Source organism: Sphaerodactylus townsendi, linkage group LG09 (genome assembly GCF_021028975.2).
Source record: "Sphaerodactylus townsendi isolate TG3544 linkage group LG09, MPM_Stown_v2.3, whole genome shotgun sequence".
NCBI classification, from domain to species: domain Eukaryota; kingdom Metazoa; phylum Chordata; class Lepidosauria; order Squamata; family Sphaerodactylidae; genus Sphaerodactylus; species Sphaerodactylus townsendi.
The window spans coordinates 71,069,270-71,091,003 of NC_059433.1; the positions used below are offsets into that span (position 1 = coordinate 71,069,270).

The 21,734-nt window shown below is 45.3% G+C and overlaps 1 protein-coding gene across 5 annotated transcripts in view; it reads left to right on the forward strand.

Annotated features, from left to right (window-relative positions):
- Nucleotides 1-4,189: 4,189 nt before the first annotated feature.
- Nucleotides 4,190-21,734, forward strand: part of DNAAF11 (dynein axonemal assembly factor 11) — a 45,529-nt gene continuing 27,984 nt past the window's right edge. Inside the window, exons 1-7 of one of the 5 annotated variants that reach the window (XM_048507212.1) lie at nt 4,190-4,299; nt 9,370-9,537; nt 10,433-10,510; nt 13,547-13,719; nt 16,731-16,936; nt 19,018-19,209; nt 21,601-21,678. In XM_048507212.1, coding sequence (XP_048363169.1) covers nt 4,290-4,299; nt 9,370-9,537; nt 10,433-10,510; nt 13,547-13,719; nt 16,731-16,936; nt 19,018-19,209; nt 21,601-21,678 — 905 coding nt within the window. In that variant the 5' untranslated portion in view covers nt 4,190-4,289. Of the gene's footprint in view, nt 4,300-4,869; nt 5,043-9,336; nt 9,538-10,432; nt 10,511-13,546; nt 13,720-16,730; nt 16,937-19,017; nt 19,210-21,600; nt 21,679-21,734 lie in introns of those variants that run through there. The other 4 variants (XM_048507213.1, XM_048507210.1, XM_048507211.1 and 1 more) reach the window with 4 other exon arrangements.

Below are 21,734 nucleotides of genomic sequence, written 5' to 3' on the forward strand. Positions count from 1 at the left end.
TTGGGACTCTTTAGTTTGGAAAGGAGGCGGCTGAGGGGGGATATGACTGAAGTCTATAAAATTATGCATGGGGTAGAAAATGTTGACAGGGAGAAATTTTTCTCTCTTTCTCACAATACTAGAACCAGGGGGCATTCATTGAAAATGCTGGGGGGAAGAATTAGGACTAATAAAAGGAAACACTTCTTCACGCAACGTGTTATTGGTGTTTGGAATGTGCTGCCACAGGAGGTGGTGATGGCCACTAACCTGGATAGCTTTAAAAGGGGCTTGGACAGATTGATGGAGGAGAAGTCGATTTATGGCTACCAATCTTGATCCTCCTTGATCTGAGATTGCAAATGCCTTAGCAGACCAGGTGCTCGGGAGCAACAGCCGCAGAAGGCCATTGCTTTCACATCCTGCATGTGAGCTCCCAAAGGCTCCTGGTGGGCCACTGCGAGTAGCAGAGTGCTGGACTAGATGGACTCTGGTTTGATCCAACTGGCTTGTTCTTATGTTCTTATGATTGTCGAATGGGTCTTCTATCTGCCAATTGGCCATGGTGGCAGGGGCTGATGAGAATAGTAGTCCATGAACATCTGGAGAGCCACAGGTTGCAGACCCCTAGCTGATCAGATTCCTGGCTCTGGGTTGCGAACCCTGAGCTATGAGCCAAAGGATGGGACTCCTTTGCCTGACACCTCCGATCCATAATCAGTATATGTGGAGCATGACCAAGCCCTTTGAGACTCACCACCATCGTGGAGTTGTCATGAAATTACAACTGATCTCCGTGCTACAGCGGAGAAAATGATTGTTTTGCAGAATGGATTCAATGGCATTACACTCCACACCCTTCTTTGTCCAAACCCTGCCCTCTCCAGTTCTACCCCCAAACATCCAGGAGTTTCTGAGTTGGGAATCCTACCATCACCCTGTGTGGATCTCAGAACGTTCACCTTCCGTCCAGGCATTTTACCAGAGGACCATTAGTTCATGGGCAATCTCTCTTTCAAGGATGATAGTAGGTCACAACTAACCTTCTCACCGAGGAACCAAGCGCCAGAAACGCACCGATGGATCCGCCAAAACACAGTGTGAAAGCCAGAACCCTACTTCATCAAACAGTAGTGTTGCCACTATGAATTCTTGGGTGATAAATTGCCCAGGCTGGAGGAAGATCTCTAGGCCTGTATGAGCTGCCAAAAGAGCACACTGCTGAATTCAGCTGGTACGTATCATAATTTAGCTTAATGGGAAAAGCCTGTCATAGATGAGGAACGCTCCCCTTGCACTGAGGATATTAAACATTTACCGTGAGTGAATGCAATTAAAATATCAAATTATAATATGACTGAAGTGTCATGTTTTCTCTTGCAGAGGTGTTGATTGTTTCGAATTTTGGAACACTGGCTGTGGACAAAAATGCTTGCTTCTGAGGCTGGGGAGGAGAGGGCACAGTGGTTTGGGTGATGGGAGACCCAGTTTCAAACCCTCAGTCTGCCACGACTGCTTACTGGACAACTTTGGGCCTGGGGTGTTGTGGGTTTTCCGGGTTGTATGGCCATGTCCTGATAGCATTCTCTCCTGACATTTCGCCTGCATCTGTGGCTGGCATCTTCAGAGGATCTGCACCTGTGGCTGGCATCTTCAGATCCTCTGAAGATGCCAGCCACAGATACAGGTGAAACATCAGGAGAGAATGCTGCTGGAACACGGCCAAACAGCCTGGAAAACCCACAACACCCTAGTGCACAGGAGTCAAACTCGTGGCCCTCCAGATGTTATGGACTACAGTTCCAGTCATCCCCTGCCAGTATAATGCTGGCAGGGGATGATGGGAACTGTAGTACATAATATCTGGAGGGCCGCGAGTTTGACACCTATGCCCTAGTGATTCCGGCTGTGAAAGCCTTTGACAAAACTGTCACTCTCTACCTACTCTACCTCACACAGTTGTTGTTTTAAGGTTAAAATGGAGGAGGAGAGAACACTGTTGTATGCCACATTGGATTCCCACTGGGGAAGTAGGTGGGGTTTCAACATCTAAATAATAATTGTAGGACGAAGTTGGCATGCCATCAAACACTGGTCCTGTATGCAAAACAGCAGCTGTTTCTTCAAAACAGATGGTCCCTCCAGGTTTTCTTCTTTTATTTGCCATACCTGTCATCACTAAATATTTATTTAGAAGTAGTTTCGATTTATACCCTGCTTTTCTCAACCGTAGCAGTTGGACTGAATCAGGATTGTCAAGGGGTCAGGAGAAAATATCTGTTCCTTTCAGAAGAAGCAAAGAGTTTGGATTTATACCCCATTTTTATCAACTGCAAGGAGTCTCAAAGTGGCTTACAAACGTCTTTCCCTTCTCACCACAACAGAAACCCTGTGAGGCAGGTGTGGCTGAGATGGTTCTGAGAGAACTGTGACTACTAGCCCAAAGTCACCCAGCAGGCTTCATGTGTAGGAGTGGGGAAACAAACCTGGTTCATCAGATGAGAGTCCATCAGTTCTTAACCATTACACCACTCTTCTTTTTATGGAGCTCAAGATGACATACTATATTAATAAAGTACATAACCTATTTTTTTAAAAAAAAATAACACGAAATTTTAAGCCCACGATTTGTGTGTGTGTAAAATACCATCAAGTCTCCGCTGAGTTACAGTGACACATTAGGGTTTTCAAAATAAGAGACTAATGAATGTGGTTTGTTGTTGCTTTCCGCTGCAGTCAACCCTGTTTTTCGTTGGTAGTCTCCGATCTAAGTACTAACCAGGGTCAACCCTTCTCGGCTTCTGAGATTTGACAAGATCTGGATTTCCTAAGCCATCTCGGTCAGGGCATAATCATTATTCAGGACCGCTTTCATGAAATGCAGTCCTAAATAAACACCTTTCGCTGCCTCCTAAAGATTGAGGCATCCTTTCACTGGAGGTTTTTACATAATTGTGGGGTTGCCATCAAAAAGGCCCTGACTCCTGTAACCACAAAATGAGTTCTGATTGAAGGGGCAGTCTGGAGGCCCTCTCTATGTCATCTTAATTCCTGGGGAGGAGCATAAGGGAGAAGATGGTCCTCCAGGCTTGCTTATGGTCCATTCACTCATTTAGAAATGTGAAATGGTGATCTTTTTTGTTTGAGTGTCATTTTGCAGTAAAACAAGCGAAAGGGCCAACTTTACAAGGTCCGTCCATCCATTTTCATTGAGCCCCTCCTTGAAGACAAGGGCCACATCAATAGATCTTTTCCTCCCCGCCCCCTATTTCATCCTCACAACCACCCCAGGAAGTAGGTTATGATGAGAGATGGTAATTTGCTGAAGGGCATCCAGGATACTTCACGACAGACTGGATATTTGAACCCAAGTCCTGAGCTGACATACTAACCACTATGCCAGCCTAAAATAACATGCTAGTTAGTTGTCCTCAGTGGTAGTCAGGATAGATTTATAAGATCCAACCCCAATCGTTGCTTTCTGAGCTGGGTGCTGAAATCAAAATTAACAGTCTTGTCACACTTCACAAGTGATGATGTTTTTATTTCTTCTGCCCATGTACAAGGGCCGTACCTCAGGAGTGAACTGGCCCTACGTATTTTTAGCACTATAAGACGCTATATACTAGGAAAGAAAGGGGAACAGCTGCAGAGAAATAATTATCCTAACTAGAGACGAATTGGCCAGAAGGGGTCTGCAACCTACGGCTCCCCAGATGTTCATGGACTACAAATCCCATCAGCCCCTGCCAGCATGCCCAATTGGGAATTGTAGTCCATGAACATCTGTAGATGTCACAAGGGGCTGATGGGAATTGTAGTCCATGAACATCAGTAGAGTCGCAAGTTGCAGACCGCTGGGCCAGACGAATGCACCTCAAGCCACTGGATGGTGCTATATTGCAACAGAATTGGTTTTTATCCTATGATCCCACTGACATCCTCTGTGTATGAAGCCCAAAACCAGGACTTCAGTCCAACTCTGCCCCTCCAGATGTCACTGGACTACAATTCCCATCAGCACCTGCCATGCTAGACACCCGCGCCCAGGAGCAGACCACCTCTATGGGAAGCCCAAAACTTTCAATTCGCCTGCCGTCCTCCCGCGCATGTCCGTTTGCAAGCCGAGCCTACAGGGCTATGGAGATGGGGATACCCGGCCTAGAGCGACACCTTACGCCCGTTCTGGGGAGAGAAATGGCGGCTGCCTCGGCTCCGCCCCCTCTGGTTACCATGGAGACGCGGCAGGCGTCCGTTAATGGCCGCTGCGGAAGGGAGGAAAGCGAGCCGGGAGGGAGTGTGAAGCAACCATGGTGCGCAGTAAGTGGATCTCTTTCCTCTTTACTCTTTGAAGTGAAGCTTCATGCTCTGGAGTATGTGCAGAGTGCACTCTGACAGTCAGCGAGCCGAGAGCTTGTGCAGGTTTTGCTTCCAAAGCCAGGGAACCCAGAGCATATGCAGAGTGCATTCCCACAGCCCGTTCAGTGAATATGCGGAGTGCATTCTCAAAGCCTGTGGGTCAAGATCATGTGCAGAGTGCATTCCCAAAACCAGCCCGACTATGTGGAGAGTGCATTCCCAAAGCCAGTGGGTCGAAATCATGTGCAGAGTTACATTCCCAAACCCATCCCAGAGCATATGCAGAGTCCATTCTCAAAACCAGTGGATTGAGAGCATGTGCAGAGTGCATTCCCAAAGCCAGCTCTGATCATGTGCAGAGTACCTTTCCAAAGCAAGGGAACCAAGCGCATGTACTTAGTTTATTTCCAAAGCTAGTGAGCCAAGAGATTGTTCCCAAATCTAGTGAACTGAGGGCATGTGCAAAGTGTGTTCCTAAATCCAGCAAACAGAGTGCATGTGTAGAATGTATCGTAGCGGATATAAATCTTCCTGCGAATCTTTTATTTTTCTACACAGGCCATGTTTATGTTTCCCGTTTTTCATCTTTGTTTACATTTATAGCTATCTTTTCCCCTCATCTGAAGAAAAGGGGTCGAGGAGGGGAAAAAACTGAATAAACCAACCACATATGCTGCCAGAAAGAACTCTTATCATCCACAGATGTAATTTTGCTTTCCAAATTAAAGATGCATATAATTTATGGAGCATCGTTTGAACCTTTACAGAAATGCCACCCCTCCAAACTGTCTGGATGCTTCTTAATACTGGAGCAAGTTGCCATCTGTGGGCTTAATATATACATTTGGCACAGATGATGGATCATGAAATGGCTTCGGCTTTAGGAAACTTTGTAATTAATGCAGATTGGACTGATAAACACTAAGATAAAGCTTAATAATAAAACTGCAAGGATTGTCATACCCTTATATAAAGCCCTGGTGCGCCCGCACTTGGAGTCCTGTGTTCAGTTCTGGTCGCCACATCTCAAAAAGGATATCGAAGAGATAGAAAAAGTGCAGAGAAGGGCAACGAGGATGATTGAAGGATTGGAGCACCTTCCTTATGAGGAGAGGCTGCAGTGTTTGGGACTCTTTAGTTTGGAGAGGAGACGTCTGAGGGGGGATACGATTGAAGTCTATAAAATTATGCATAGGGTAGAAAATGTTGACAGAGAGAAATTTTTCTCTCTTTCTCACAATACTAGAACCAGGGGGCATTCATTGAAAATGCTGGGGGGAAGAATTAGGACTAATAAAAGGAAACACTTCTTCAAACAATGTGTGATTGGTGTTTGGAATATGCTGCCACAGGAGGTGGTGATGGCCACTAACCTGGATAACTTTAAAGGGGGCTTGGACAGATTTATGGAGGAGAAGTCGATCTATGGCTACCAATCTTGATCCTCCTTGATCTGAGATTGCAAATGCCTTAGCAGACCAGGTGCTGAGGAGCAGCAGCAGCAGCAGCAGCAGAAGGCCATTGCTTTCACATCCTGCCTGTGAGCTACCAAAGGCACCTGGTGGGCAACTGCGAGTAGCAGAGTGCTGGACTAGATAGACTCTGGTCTGATCCTGCAGGCTAGTTCTTATGTTCTTAAGAGTCTATATCTAGCACATAGGCAAGCTTTCCTGCTGCCCCTCTCCCCATGTGCCCCTCTCCCCATGTGTCACGACTTCACTACTGGCCGCCTGGTCCACACTAGACTACAAGTGGGGGCGTTGCATGGAGCATGTGGTGGGGGGCAGGAGGAAATGGCAGATGAAGCTCCAATTTTACTTAGGTCTGTATGCGGAACAGGGAATAAAACTGAAAGTCTCTTTCATGATGGTCACTCTCTTGGCAACTATTTATTAAAATGTTTTCACTCCAGCCTTCCTAGAACTAGCCTGCTGAATAAGACCAGAGTCCATGTAGTCCAGCACTCTGCTACTCGCAGTGGCCCACCAGGTGCCTTTGGGAGCTCACAGGCAGGAGGTGAAAGCAATGGCCTTCTGCTGCTGCTGCTGCTCCTGAGCACCTGGTCTGCTAAGGCCTTTGCAATCTGAGATCAAGGAGGATCAAGATGGGTAACCATGCATCTTCTCCTCCATAAAACTGCCCAAGCCCTTTTTAAAGCTATCCAGGTGAGTGGCCCTCACCACCTCCTGCGGCAGCATATTCCAAACACCAGTCACACGTTGCGTGAACAAGTGTTTCCTTTTATTAGCTGCCATGCATTGAGTTGACATTCCCTTGGAACTATCAACTAAGATGCTGTTGCTTCAAGATCACCTGTGGTAATAATTAAAACATGAGTAACTAAATAGACAGCCCCCCCCCCCCCCCCCATGCCCCTCTCCCCCTTAAAAGATGTCTGGTCAAAGCTCCTGGCGAACAGAGGATTTGCAGCGCCTCCTAAAGCTCTCCAATGAAGGGGCGCATGCCATCGTGTGGGAAGCCACAATGGGAAAAGGCCAGATGGGCCACCCTAAATGATGGGATAAAAAGAAGAGAAGAGTTTGGATTTACACCCCCATCACTTTTCTGTCCTGAAAGGAGACTCAAAGGGTTTGGATTTATACCCCGGTTTTCTCAACCGCAAGGAGTCTCAAAGCGGCTTACAGACTTCTTTCCCTTCTTCTCACCACAACAGACACCTTGGGAGGGAGGCGGGGCTGAGAGAGTTCTGAGAGAACTGGGACCCGCCCAAGATCACCCAGCAGGCTTCAAGTGGAAGAGAGGGGAAAGAAATCCAGTTCTCCGGATCAGAGTCCATCACTTGTGCAGAAGAATGGGGAATCAAGCTCGGTTCTCCAGATTAGAGTCCACTGCTTATATGGAGGAGTGGGGAATCAAACCTGAGTCCACTACTCAGGTGGAGAAGTGGGGAAACCGACCTGGTTCTTCAAATTAGAGTCCACTGCTCATGAGGGGTGAGGAATCAAACCTGGTTCTCCAAACTGGAGCCCACTGTTTGTGCCAAGATGTGTGGAATCAAACCCAGATCTCCTGCTTTTAACCTCTATACCACGCTGGCCACAGATGGCTGGCTGACCACCATGACTGGCACTCAGGGATAGTCTTTCAGATCTGTGACCCTCAGGCCTTGAAGGGATATAAAGGTCACAACCAGCACACTGAACTGGACTCAGGAACAAATAGGAACAGCCGCCGAGCGCATGGCAGCAGCATCACTTAATATGAGAAAGGTTGGTGATGGAACGTGCTGTCCAGTTGCAGCTGTCTTATGGCGACCCCGTGGGGTTTTCAAGGCAAGAGACATTCCAAGGTGGTTTACCTGCCTGGATTTCCTTGGTAGCCTCTGTCCAAGTATTAACGGAGCCTGACAATGCTTAGCTTGCAGGATATGACCTTGGCCATCCAGGTCAGGGCATGAGAAGGCTTGTGTGTGTTAAATTCTGTCAAGTCACTTCGGACTTATGGCGACTCTGTGATGGGCAGCACAATCCATAGGAGGAGGGGCGAATGCACTGGCATTGGGGCTATTTACATGGTTGCTGCTCATCCCCAGGTCTGCTGGCACAAAAAACTACACCAGCGTGCCTGGGGGCATTCTGGGGGCGAGCCGGGTGGCGGAACTGACCTTTGTTAGCGTCTACTGCCCTTCTAGCCCCTGCACTCCTGTGCAAAGGCCCTCAGAAATACACTACAGTACACTACAATCTGTGCTTTCCGCATGGAGGATTTAAAGCACAGGTGTCAAACTCGCGGCCCTCCAGATGTTATGGACTACAGTTCCCATCATCCCCTGCCAGCATCATGTTGGCAGGGGATGATGGAACATAGTCCGACGGCTTATTTTCGTTAAAAAAAGGGTTGGGAGTGCTTTGTGTGTGGTTTCCGGGCTGTTTGGCCGTGTTCTAGCAGTATTCTCTCCTGACGTTTCACCTGCATCTGTGGCTGGCATCTTCAGAGGATCTGATAGTCGGAAAAACAAGTGGAGTATATAAACCTGTTGTAGTGTCCAGGGTGGAGGAAAGAACCATTGTCTGTTAAAAAGTGAAGGGTGCAGTTAGCAAGCTAGATTTACATGTGTTGAGTGGGATCCACCCATTAGCGTGTTACTTCATTGTTACTCACATGCTACATGTTACTTCGTTGTTACTCACGTGCTAATGGGTGGATCCCACTCAACACATGTAAATCTAGCTTCTTTCACCCATAACGCAACAGACAATGGTTCCACCCTGGACACTACAACAGGAACTACTCTCTCCGCCTTTCTACTATCAGATCCTCTGAAAAAAACCAGATACGAAGCGAAGCATCGGGGCTGCTAGAATTTCTGAACCACAACGCCCAGTGATTCCGGCTGTGAAAGCCGTCGACACTACAATTTAAAGGGTTCTTTTAAAAAAACTTTTGGGGGCTTCTCACACTGTGGGAAAGCCCTTTGGAGGGGGTGAGGTGGTACCCGTCTGACACCTCTGGATTGGGCTGTTAATAACATCCCAAATGTCCTATTGTTAACAGCCTTGCTCCGGTCTTGCAAATTGAGAGTTGTGGCTTCCTTGATAGAATTAATCCATCCCATATTGCGTCTTCCTCTTTACCTGGCCCCTTCAGCTTTTCCTAGCAGTGAGAAGGCTTAGGGGCAAGAAATTGCTGGTGTAGTGTTTGTTGAAGGAGATGGTGCCATTTGAATATTCCATCTTTGGCATCAAAAATGATCTATGCATGAGCATGCCAGGAAACCCAGTTAAACAATTTTTGTGTAATCAGTTTCTGACACCCTTGTGCCAACTAAAATCTTTTTAAACAAGCAACAGGCCTTTATTATATGTGTATTCTCCTTACTTGGTGATATTTTTCATGTTCCTTTAAGCATGAATAAAGTCCTGTATGCAGTTGGGTTTTTTAAATTGGAACGTGGCTGTCATATATCCAGTTTAGCTAAGAGATGTCATTTATTTTGTACTTTGTGGGATAAATGAATGCAGCTTTAATTTCTGAAAGAAATTGCACCAGCGCACTGTGACATTTTTTCAGTCACAGAGCAACTTGTCAGACAACGAGCGGAGCACAACAACGGTGAAATCTTCTCCTTGGAAGAAATTTCCTTACACCAGCAGAATTTGGAGAAGCTGGAACATCTTGACAAATGGTGCCGCGATATAAAAATCCTCTATCTTCAGAACAACTTGATTCCCAAAATTGGTAAGTCACTTGAACATCTTGACAAATGGGGGTAGGGTTTAAAAATTCTCTACCTTCAGAACAACTTGATTCCCAAAATGGTTAAGGGCTGAAAATCAACTAAAACTATATAGGACAGAAAATAAGTTGAAGTGGGGCCTGATACTGAGCTTTATCTACTGGTGTTTTCTTCAAGTCTGTGCTTTGTTTTGTGAATGGTAAATTTGCACTCTATGAATGCTCAGGGGTTAAGCTCCAAGTGCCATTGGAACGTATGGGAGAAAGAACTTATCGGAACGCCACAGAAGAAACATTTTATTTTCTGCCTGAAAACATTTGTAAACATTTTGTGCGGATAGGGCCATTGTTTGCAGTTGAGGAAAAAACATAAAGGTACTTAAAACTTGGGTGCTGTGTGGTTTCCGGGCTGTATGGCCGTGTTCTAGCAGCTAGAGAACACAGTAAGTGTGCTTTCCTGAGCCGTAGTTTTTCCAATTTCCGTGTGTCTTGGAACAATTTCTCCCCGTAGAGATGTTCAATGTATTGTCGAAGGCTTTCACGGCCGGAATCACTTGGGTGCTGTGTGGTTTCGGGCTGTATGGCCGTGTTCTAGCAGCAGAACTTAAAACTGTTTGACACGCTAACAGTGCAATTCTCCACAAGAATTTGTCCAGTCTGAAGCCATTAATTACAGTCATCTCAGGGTGGCGTAACTCTTCCTAAGTTTGCATTGTAATTTTACCATGTCCATATAGAAAATTGTGATTTCTTGTCCTTTCTCCCTGTTGCCTTTGCATCTCTTCTGTTTCCATCCTGCAAGAAAAAATTAATGAAATAAAAATTTTCTCCCTTGTCAACTGGTGTTATGACTGAATTCAAGCTCTAAAAGTAGCTTATCTTTTTTGTCCCATTCCAGAAAATGTTACCAAACTGAAGAAGCTGGAGTATTTAAATCTGGCTTTGAACAACATTGAAAGAATTGAAAATTTGGAAGGTAAACACTTGCTTTAAATATATTCCTCTTAAGCCTAGATTGTTAGGAGCCTAACAACCTAGTCTAGAAGTCTGGGAGCCAGTGTGGTGTAGTGGTTAAGAGTAGGTGGATTCTAATCTGGAGAACTGGGTTTGATTCCCCACTCCTCTACCTGAGTGGCAGAGTCTTCTCTGGTGAAGATATGTTTCCTCACTCCTACATTCCTGCTGGGTGACCTTTGGCCAGTCACAGTTCTTCAGAACTCTCTCAACCCCACTTACCTCACAAGGTATCTGTTGTGGGGAGAGGAAGGGAAAGGAGCTTGTAAGCCACGTTGAGTCTGTTCAAAGAAGAGAAAGGGATATAAATCCAAACTCCTCTTCCTCCTCCTCCTCCTCCTGCTCTTCTTCTTCTTCTGGTATCATCAAGCCCAGTTGCAACAGCACTCAGACAGAACAGATGGTTTCTTGGAACAACGTGCAGTCTTTACTGAAAATATCCTAAATGTACCAGTGACTATGTGTAACCAACAGGTGGAACAATGGTGTCTGCATATATGAAGTCACTGGAGAATGATGCATTCATAGAAGTGCAAGATGCATTGGCTAGGCACTGTAGTTGCAGTCCAGCAAAAATAAGACATTGTTAAGTTTACTTGTATGAATAAAGTGCATAATTAAATTCTTAGGCCTGTTTGCTGCAGTGGATCGTGAGGTCAGCTAACTTCCAACGGATGGCACCCAGAATCTAGCAACGTGAAATGAAATTCCCTCAAAATAGTGTTGGACTGCTCAGTCTTAATTGTGTCCTTCGTATGACTTGATATGACTTGCATGACTCTAATTAACGAGCAATCTGATCAAGTTGATAGCACGAGAACTGAATCACAGTTTATGCAATTTATGAACACATCTTCCTGCTTTTAAGCCAATAAAACTTTAATGGGGAAAGCTATTTATGTCGTTGGGTGATGGTCCCTTTCCGAGAAATTATGGTTAGTTAAGTCCCCAGCTATAAATATCTCAGAATGATGCACCTCTTCCGTCTAATTATTCTATAAAATTTGCCAAGATACAAGCTAGTTTGTTTTTTGCAATGAGGTTCACAGTGATGTTTTCTTTAAGTGCACATCTGTTTCAGTCCTTACGAGAGCCAATGTTGTGATTTTGTTGGGGAGAAATGTATATGTGAAAGGGATCTTAAAATTTAGTATGTGAAATCGATGTCCTCATTTTATTTCTTTATCTAAATATCAAAATAAATCAGACCTGGTCCGCAGTTATTCTCCTAGGTTTCGTTTCTTCTTCAGTGGATGGCAAAAAAAAAAAAACCCTTGAGTTGTTTAGGTCTTAACCATCCGTGAGGACTTGACCATCCATGAGACTTAACCCTGCACAGTTAGATAGCTTGAATGCCATCCACAGTTGAATGCCATCCACTGAAGAAGAAACGAAACCTAGGACAGTGGTGGCGAACCTATGAAGAAGCAAGCCTTTATTGGCATAGACAACAGTACAGCAGTAATAAAAAACAGATTAAAAAGCACATACAATACAGGTCGAAGGAAATCTACTGGCGTTTAGTAATTTCCAGGAGAAAGTCTGCCACTATCATAGAGAGAAGGATCAGGATTGTCCAACAAGTAGTGTAATCTAATTAAATCGCGGAGATGGGGTAAATGTAAAGGAGTAACATTCACATACTTGGTTCTGATTTCCTTGAATCTGAGACAGTGTAGTAATTGGTGGGCCAGAGATTCAACTGAGCCATTGTTGCATGGGCACAATCTTTTAGCGTTTTCTTGCTTATTAAATCTGCCATGTAACAAGGCAGAAGGCATAACATTAAACCTGGCGAGCATTATGGCTCTCCTTTGAACAGGGTTTATTAAGCAATACAGGTATTGTGCCAAGTGGCCCCGTTCAAATGGGAGAGAAAAATACAGGGGGGAGCACGTTTTCTTGGCTGCGGTGATTAGGGTAGAGAACTCTCTATCCAATAGTTGACCTTTTAATTTCCTATAAGCCTCTGAATAGGACAAAGGGCAAAGTGAATCCACTGACAGTCCAATAGAGGCCATTTTTTCTTCAATTATGGAAAACCAGGGGTTGGCCATGCTGACAGGGGCTGATGGGAATTGTAGTCCATGAACATCTGGAGTGCCATAGGTTCGCCACCGCTGACCTAGGAGAATAACCAGGGACCCAGGTTTGATTGATGGCTACAGAAGGCTTGTGTCCAGTGGCGGGATTCAAATAATTTAACAACCGGTTCTGATGGTGGGATTCAAATAATTTAACAATTGGTTGTTTTCAAGCACCATTGTAACAAGCGGTTCTGCCGAAGTAGTGCGAACCTGTTGAATCCCACCACTGCTTGTAGTGTTGCAAGGAGAAGTATTAGAGGACTCTTGTGAAGGCTGTTTGAATATTGCCTTTTGAATAATAACTTTTGAAAACGTTGGAACTTACTTCATATAAATAAGACATTGAGTGGACTGTAGTAGCAATTTGATGTACTGGAGTGACATTCCCTGTTGAAAAACAGGCATTTTTTATAGTGTCATATTGTTATTTATTGTCATATTTATTGTTATTTATTGTCATAGGTGATACTCCATGTATGTTGTAACACACTTGTCTGTTGATGAGTTTGTATATTTGTATCACACAGGCACACTTTCTATCACATTATATGTAGCATTTGATATCTATTGGCCATTGGAGAGTGTTTTGTGTTGTTTGGTATACTAGTAAGTTTCCATTTTTTGAGGATTAGGGGAGACTTTTGCCCTGAAGATCATTCAGTTTAGTTATTGGAGATCTGATTAGCCTGAAATTTTTAAGAATTACCTATTACAGTTAGGCATAATATCACTCCCGGCCGTTTTGTGGTCGGCTCCACCTCCTCAGGCGGCCATTTTGTATTTTTGTCCACTCTCCATGTCAGAATTCCGAGCATATCCACAGGCTTGCAATAGTTGGGTGCCCCTGGGTATGCAAGTGTGCTTAATTTAAAAAATTAAGAAGAAAAAAACCTGTCACGTTTTCCAAACAGGTTGTGAAGACTTACAGAAACTAGACCTGACAGCTAATTTCATTGGAGAGTTGTCCAGTATCAAGGACCTGAAAAATAATATCCATCTTAGAGAGCTCTTTCTTGTAGGAAACCCGTGCACTGATTTTGAAAGCTATCGGGCGTTTGTGGTTGCAACTCTTCCTCAACTACAAGTATGTTGTGTGTATATGATATCTATTTACTTATTCATTAAAAAGATTTTGAACTTTTCTTTATTTTATTTTATTTGACTTAATAAAAGAGCAGCAGTAGCGTAGTGGTTAAGAGCAGCTGCACTCTAATCTGGCAAACCGGGTTTGATTCCCCGCTCTGCCACTTGAGCTGTGGAGGCTTATCTGGGGAACCAGATTAGCCTGTGCACTCCAACACCTACCAACCGGGTAACCTTGAACTAGTCACAGCTTTTCGGAGCTCTCTCGGCCCCATCCACCTCACAGGGTGTTTGTTGGGGGGGGGAGGGAAGGAAGTTGTAAGCGAGTCTCCTTACAGGAGAAAAAGGGGAGTATAAATCCAAACTCCTCCTCCTCCTCCTCCTCCTCCTCATTGTCTTCTTCTTCTTCTTCTTCTTCTTCTTCTTCTTCTTCTTCTTCTTCTTCTTCTTCTTCTTCTTCTTCTTCTTCTTCTTCTTCTTCTTCTTCTTCTTCTTCTTCTTCTTCTTCTTCTTCTTCCCTAGCCAAAGGCATTTCAGATATTTCAAACAACCTGCATTTCAAACTTAGGTATCATTTAAACAATTTACCGAACAACAGATTAGCAATATTTATTTTATTTTTCACAATTTATACCCTGCTTTTCTGCCCAATGGATTGCAGACATTTGAAACCAGCCAGAAATCTGATACAGAGCTGAGCCAATGCTGAAACAAAGCATAGGCGTTTAAATACGACACATTAAACAATGCAGAAATTATCTAGAAAGAACACGCTTGCGGCACCACAGTAGTATAGTATACTGTTCCTATCCAGTGGTGGGATCCAAAAATTTTAGTAACAGGTTCCCACGGTGTGGGATTCAAACTTGTGGTAAGCATGTGGGGCTGGTGAGACACGGAGTAGGCGTGGCTGGGCATTCCAGGGGCAGGGCATTCCTGGGCGGGGCTGTGGCAAGGACGCAGCCGCTGCGCCGGTCCTGGGGCGGGAAACGAATGCACGCAGGCGCAGGCTGCCACGCACGCCGGTGCACCTCCTGCTAGACTGCTTCAAGTTCTGCGCGCTACTGCTGAGAGGAGGGGCGTCACTAAGGCAAAAATCACGTGGCAAAATCACCCATTAGTAACCCCCTCTCGGCACAGGCAAATGATTAGTCGCCTACTCTCGGGGACCTGTGAGAACCTGCTGGATCCCACCTCTGTTCCTATCCCTCTATTGAATCACATTTCATAGAATCATAGAGTTGGAAGAGACCCCAAGGACCATCAAATTCAACCCCCTGCAATGCAGGAGCACACAATCCAATCACTCCCAACATATGTTCAGGCTGAGAAATACCTGGAGCCTGAGGCGGGCGGAGGTTTGAAGAGGGGAGGGACTTCAATCTGGTATAATTCCACTAGAGCAGGGGTAGGGAACCTGCGGCTCTCCAGATGTTCAGGAACTACAATTCCCATCAGCCTCTGTCAGCATGGCCAATTGGCCATGCTGGTAGAATTAATTCCTAATTTATCAGGAAAAACCTGGGATTCTATAGCTAATACCCAAAAGCTGATCCTCTCGCGATACAGAAAATGCAGAACCGACATGACTCCCAGAGACCGATCCGTCTTAAGATGGGAAGGAGGAACCGGCCGACGAAATTCATTACCCAGATGCCTTCAGGAAAAGAACAGTTCTCAGCAAATCTGCCTTGAGGGCCAAGAGGAATGGAACATCGCAGCTTGAAAGATAACGGGGCGCCTCCTTCCTTGGTGCCAAGGACCAGAATTAGTTAATCCAATATTAATGTTAATGCAAAATATAGATTTGTCTTGGTAGCATGTAGTGAAACTCATGCTAAAAGTTTTGCCAGACACATTGAACAGAAGCATTAAACAGACCGATTCCTTGATCCCCAGACTGACAAATGGCTGGTTTATGTTTGCCCCCCCCCCCCCCCCGCCCCTTCCTGGAGCAAATTTAGCTGCCTTGCATTAGATCCCCCAAATTTAGCTTGCAGGAGGGTTTATTTTGGACTCCAGTCTACATATAGATTCACGTTTTAAAAATAACATGTGGCTTAAATGGAACTAAAAACAGCAGGAAGGAGCCATTAGCTGAACAGAGGCCGTGGCGTTCAGAGTGTTTTCTATAGCAGAGTATAGCCAAGAGATACGATCTCCCCAAACAGTTGTCCAGCCATGAGTTGTCTGGGATCGCCAAGTCTAAACCTGTAACTCATGCTGTCGTTCTGCCCTTACCTATGTAAGGGTAAGGCCCCTTCCGCACATGCAGAATAATGCACTTTCAATCCACTTTCAATGCACTTTGCAGCTGGGTTTTACTCAGAGGTGGGATCCAGCAGGTTCTCACCAGTTCCCGAGAGGGGGTTACTAATGGGGTCCGCTTTCCCATCTCCATGCCCTCGCCTCCCCAAGAGGCATCCTGCCTTTGAACATGAAGGTTCCATATAGCAATTGTGACTAATAATGTAACTCCCTGAACTGGGTTAATCCCTTTCAGGTACTGCAATTCATTGATTCTCAGCCTTTCGTACCTTTTATCTCACCAGTCTCTATCAAAGAACCTGTGTGTTTCACCATTGCTGTGTTCAGATTTGTGAGTTGGGGCATTTTCTATAATGTGATGATGATTTAGAAATGACCTGGTGCAAAAAAACTTTGGGGGGTTGTGGTGGGGTGGCTGCCCCTGGGGGGGGCGTCCATCTCAGGTTTTGCCCAGGGCTCAGGTTTGCCTAGGTATGCCTCTGCCCCCTTTGCTGAGGGGAGGCTGGCGAGGGAACCTGTTACTAAATTTTTTGGATCCCACCACTGGTTTTACTGTGTGGAATAGCAAAATCCACTTGCAAACAATTGTGAAAGTAGATCGAAAGTGCATTATTCTGCATGTGCGGAAGGGGCCTAAGAAGTTACTGGGAGGTCTGATACTAGCTGTAAATTAACAACTTGAGGTTGGATGGCTACCTCGACTGCATACAATATTTTAAACTGTTTTCCTCCTTTTTTAAAAAGCATTTGGATGCTAAAGAAATAAGGCGTTCCGAGAGGATACAGGCGCTGCAGAACTACCCTGAGGTCAAAAAACGAATCAAAGAACAGGAGCAGGCGTACTTTCTGAAGAGGTCCCGGGAAAAGGAGGAGGCTGAAATACAGGCATGGCGAAAACAGAACAAAAAGAAGGAACGAAAGGAACAGACTCCTGGTTTTGATGGCCAAATGTACGCAGGCAGTGACGACTCCCCTCCCCCCACCCGCCCCGTTCATGTGCATGTTCAAACATATGAAACTGCAGTATATCTAGGACCCTTTCTGCACACGCAGAGTAATGCACATTGAATCCACTTTCACAATGGTTTGCAAGTGGATTTTGCTTTCAAACAAATTGAAACAAACTTTCACTGTTCGCAAGTGGATTTTGCTATCCCGCACCGTAAAATCCAGCTTCAAAGTTCGTTGAAAGTGGATTGGAAGTGCATTATTCAGCATATGTGGAGAGGGCCTCGGGGTGCCAGCTTCGGACTGAGAAATACCTGGAGATATTGGGGGTGGAGTCTGAGGCAGGCGGAGTTTGAGGAGGGGAGGGTCTTCAATATGGTATAATTCCATCAATTCTACCTTGAAGCCAGCCATTTTCTTCAGGTGAACTGGTCCCTATCTCTGTTGTAATAGCAGGAGATCTCCAGGCATCTCCTGGCGGTTGGCGTCTTTAGGTATAGCTTTTTAGACCCTCAGTATTGTGAGTACGTGATGGCATTTATTGTACAGAGCCAAAGGTCTGATCGTACAATCAGTCACAAAGACTGTAAAACATAAACATCACTAAAATCAGCTGGATCCAAAAGGGCTTATTGAAAAAAAAATCACTCTTCAGATATAACTTTTTCCCAATTTTCATATATCCGAAAGAAGAAACATCAGTTTCTCTGAGGAAGAGTTTAAGCCTTTTAAGATGGCTTCAATAATCGTCTACTCCAACAGACAGCCTCGAAAAAGATCTTTGGCGCATTGGAAAATGCATGTGCCGCCTCTCCAGAGGCCTGTTTGTGAGGGCTCACGACTAAAACAGAACAGCAAAACTGCATGAGCCTTTGTGAACACGAAAACAGCAAAAACGAAATGCTGATCACCCTGATACTAATAAAACAGATCTTCAGATTAGAAGCAGATCATGCAACAGTTGAGAAAAGATGGCACCCCTTGGTTTCGAACCATTGGTCCTTGGAGTGCCAGTCCTGTGGGCTGAATCTGGGACCGTCTTTATGCAAAGCAGATGCTTCAGCACTAAGCTGTGGCCTCTTCTAAGATCTTAGAGAGCCAGCGTGGTCAAGAGTGGTGGCCTCTAATCTGGAGACCTGGCTTTGATTCCCTGCTCCTCCACGTGAGCGACTGACTCTTATCTTGTGAACTGGATTTGTTTCCCCCACTTCTACGTATGAAGCCTGCGGGGTGACCTTGAGCTAGTCACAGTTCTCTCAGAACTCTCTCAGCGACATTTACCTCCCAAGGTGTCTGCTGTGGGGAGTTTGTAAGCCGGTTTAAGACTGCTTACAGTTGAGAAAAGCAGGGTATACATCTTCGTTTAATAGGGGTATGTTTCTGTCCTGGAAAGAAAACAATGACTGGGCATACTTGTTACATAAGAACTGATTATTGCATGGTTTTGTAGGCCAATGGTGGCTCCCAGGAGCTGTGTGAATATTAAATATGTCCAATGGCTCAATAGTAGAATATCTGCTTGCCGTGCAGGAGGTTCCAGATTCAATTCCTGGCTTCTCCAATAAAGGGACTAGGCCAGGGGTCTGCAACCTGCGGTTCTCCAACTGTTCATGGACTACAATTCCCATCAGCCAATTGGCCATGCTGGCAGGGGATGATGGGAATTGTAGTCCATGAACATCTGATGGGAATTATAGTACATGAACATCTGGAGAGGCGCAGGTTGCAGACCCCTGGACTAGGCAGTAGATGATGTAAAATACCTCCTCTTGAGACCCTGGAGAATTCCTGCCAGTCAGAGTAAACCAGTGGTGGCGAACCTTTGGCACTCCAGATGTTATGGACTACAATTCCCATCAGCCAATTGGCCATGCTGGAAGGGGCTGATGGGAATTGTAGTCCATAACATCTGGAGTGCCAAAGGTTCGCCACCACGGGAGTAGACAATAGTAGAGTAGACCTGGATGGACCAAGAGCCTAATTCAGTATAATGCAGTTTCCTGTGCGTTCATTTCTATTATTTGGAAAGCAAAATGGCTACAATCATTATTAAAAGAGATTTCTTTTATGCATTATGGTCCAGCATCTATTCCCTTGAAGACGGAGAAAACCACCCAAAGGCCGAAGGGGGGAACCAATCCCATGATATGGAGGTAGGGGAAGAGGAGGACGAAGAGGAAAAAGCTTTTTGGGAGGAGCCCGTGCCCCACACTCCAGAGGCCAGGCTAGAAGCTCACAGATTCCTTGAAGATAAAAAGAACGCAAAAGAAAACAGGTATTTGTCGTTTGCACTGTCCCTTGCTTAAATGGATGATCAATGGTTTTCTGGGTTACAAGATTTGCATCGATTTTTCTCACAGCCACAGGACCGGCTATTTAAATTGCTTTTGTTTTGTTTTGTTTTGTTTTTCCTCTCGTTAAAGCAACATTCGATAGGCCCTAGATAGGATATCTAAAGTTTTCAAATCTGCATGTATAGCACCTTTATCGCAGCTGACTGTGTACTCCTACGGTACAGTGCAAGGTGAGGTGTGGGTGAAAACTTTGAAAAGGTGAAGATGCGGGAAGAGGTAAAGGTCAGGAGGCCATTTGACGGTCAGGAGCAGCAGTAAATTGAGGCCTGCTCTTCTCTTCATCAGTGAAGTGCCGCTCTGTGGTTTGTGTTTGAAATACCTTAGGGAGCATCTCCTTACTGAAGGAGACATGGGAAAGACCAGTCCTCTCTTTCATGCACTGTGAGGACCAAAATCCACAATATGTCTGACCCCGGTTGGATCAGAGATGTGCAGACCTGACTGTATGGTTGGGAGAGGTCACCTTCAAAGCAGTTGGTTGATTCACTCAACTCAAGCGTACTGTGTGGGAAAGAGCTTTGAGTTTACCTCCTGTGTTCTATTCACATTGGGAAGTGGCCAAGTGGGCGCAATTTGCCCATTCCTCAGGCTCCACTTGTCCACCAGGACAAGTCCACAAGTAGAAGAAGAAGGAGAAGAGGAGTTTGGATTGACACCCCTTTTCTCTCAACCATAAGGAGTCTCAAAGTGGCTTCCAAACACCTTCCCTTCCTCTCCCCACAGCAGACACCTTGTGAGGTAGGTGGGGCTGAGAGAGTTCAGAGAGAACTGTGACTAGCCCAAGGTCACCCAGGGTCACCCTTGTGGAGGAGTGGGGTATCAAACTCGGTTCGCCAGAATCTGTCGTTCACGTGCAGGAGTGGGGAATCAAACCCAGTTTTCCAGATCAGAGTCTATCTCCTCTTAGCCGCAACACCCGTGATGGCGAGCCTTTGGCACTCCAGATGTTATGGATTACAATTCCCATCAGCCCCTGCCAGCATAGCCAATTGGCCAATTTGGCAGAGGCTGATGGGAATTGTAGTCCATAACATATGGAGTGCCAAATGTTCGCCACCACTGCGCTACACCATGCTGGCTCAGAACCTGAGGAAAGGCCAAACTGTCCCACTCCACAGCCATTTCCACAATGATGCGGGAGGGAAACCTAAGGCCACCACCCCCACTCCTTGTAGCACTCCAGAGCAAACAGAGCAATGAAACACTTTGAAGGTGAGTTCCCCTGATCGTATGTGGGGCTACAAGACAGATCCAACATATAAATTGTATTTTGGCCCCTGAGTTTGCACAGTAAGTAATCACGTCCTGTGATCCTAAGCCAGTGGTTCTCAACCTGGGGAATTAGTCGTAGATCCACGCTAGGTGAATGACCTCTTTCATCGGGGTCATTTATAGGAACCATCCGGAAAAGCGGTCTTTTATATTTTATATATACCAATTTTATGGTTGGGGTCACCACAACATGAGGAACTGTATTAAAGGAGTCAAATGGCATTAGGAAGGTTGAGAATCCACTCGTCCCTCAGCATAAGTACAGTGGGAACCTCAGTTTCGTTGGTAATCCATCCAAAAAAGAAATTCGATGAAAACTCCCCGAAACCCGTATTTTGAAAAACTGGGAGGCAAATATTTCCATAGGAATCAATGTAAATCCAATTAATCCAGTTCAGAGCACTCCAAAAAACATACCAAAAACACATTTTTTGAGGTGAAATAAACATAGTGTCGTTTAATGCTGAAAAACAGTAACAATAACATCTAGGACCAGCTTCTCAGAGCCAGGGTGCGGGACCAAATGTCGCACCAGAAAACTGTCCAAAGAGGTCTGTTTCTGACGCCTCTTTAAGATTTGTCTGAAATGGGGCAAGACGTTGTCATTAAACAAGTTGCAGACACAGCCTGCAACAGCTTTGTCCGGGTGATTTTTCTCCACAAACCCCTGCACCTTACTGCAAATCGATGAAAACCAAGGCAAATTGATGAAAACCGAGATAAATTTATCACTGAAAAAGCCGATGAAAACCGAAACTGATGAAAACTGAAGGCAATGAAAACTGAGATTCCACTGTACTTGGAAGCCTCTTCCAGTAAAATTAAACGGGTGTCGGAATCATGGAGTTATAGAGTAGGAAGGGGTCGCAGAGGCCATCTAGTCCTATCCCCTCTCCACATTTCCTAGCATTAAAAGTAGGTGAGGAGTGTTTTAAATGTCTTTTAATCAATAGTTGTTCATTTTCTTTCTTCGCTGCCTCTCAAAAGGGACCAGAATGCAAAATCAGAAACGCCTGTTGGTTTCCCCCTTTTATTGACAGGGAACGGAAGAAGAAAGAGAAGCCCCCGAGGACTTTGATCACTCCAGAAGGAACTGTTCTGAATGTGAATGCTCCCAAGTACGTAAGGAGAAACTGTCCCGTGGAAGACTGAGCTGCTTTTGAACGAGGGGCTA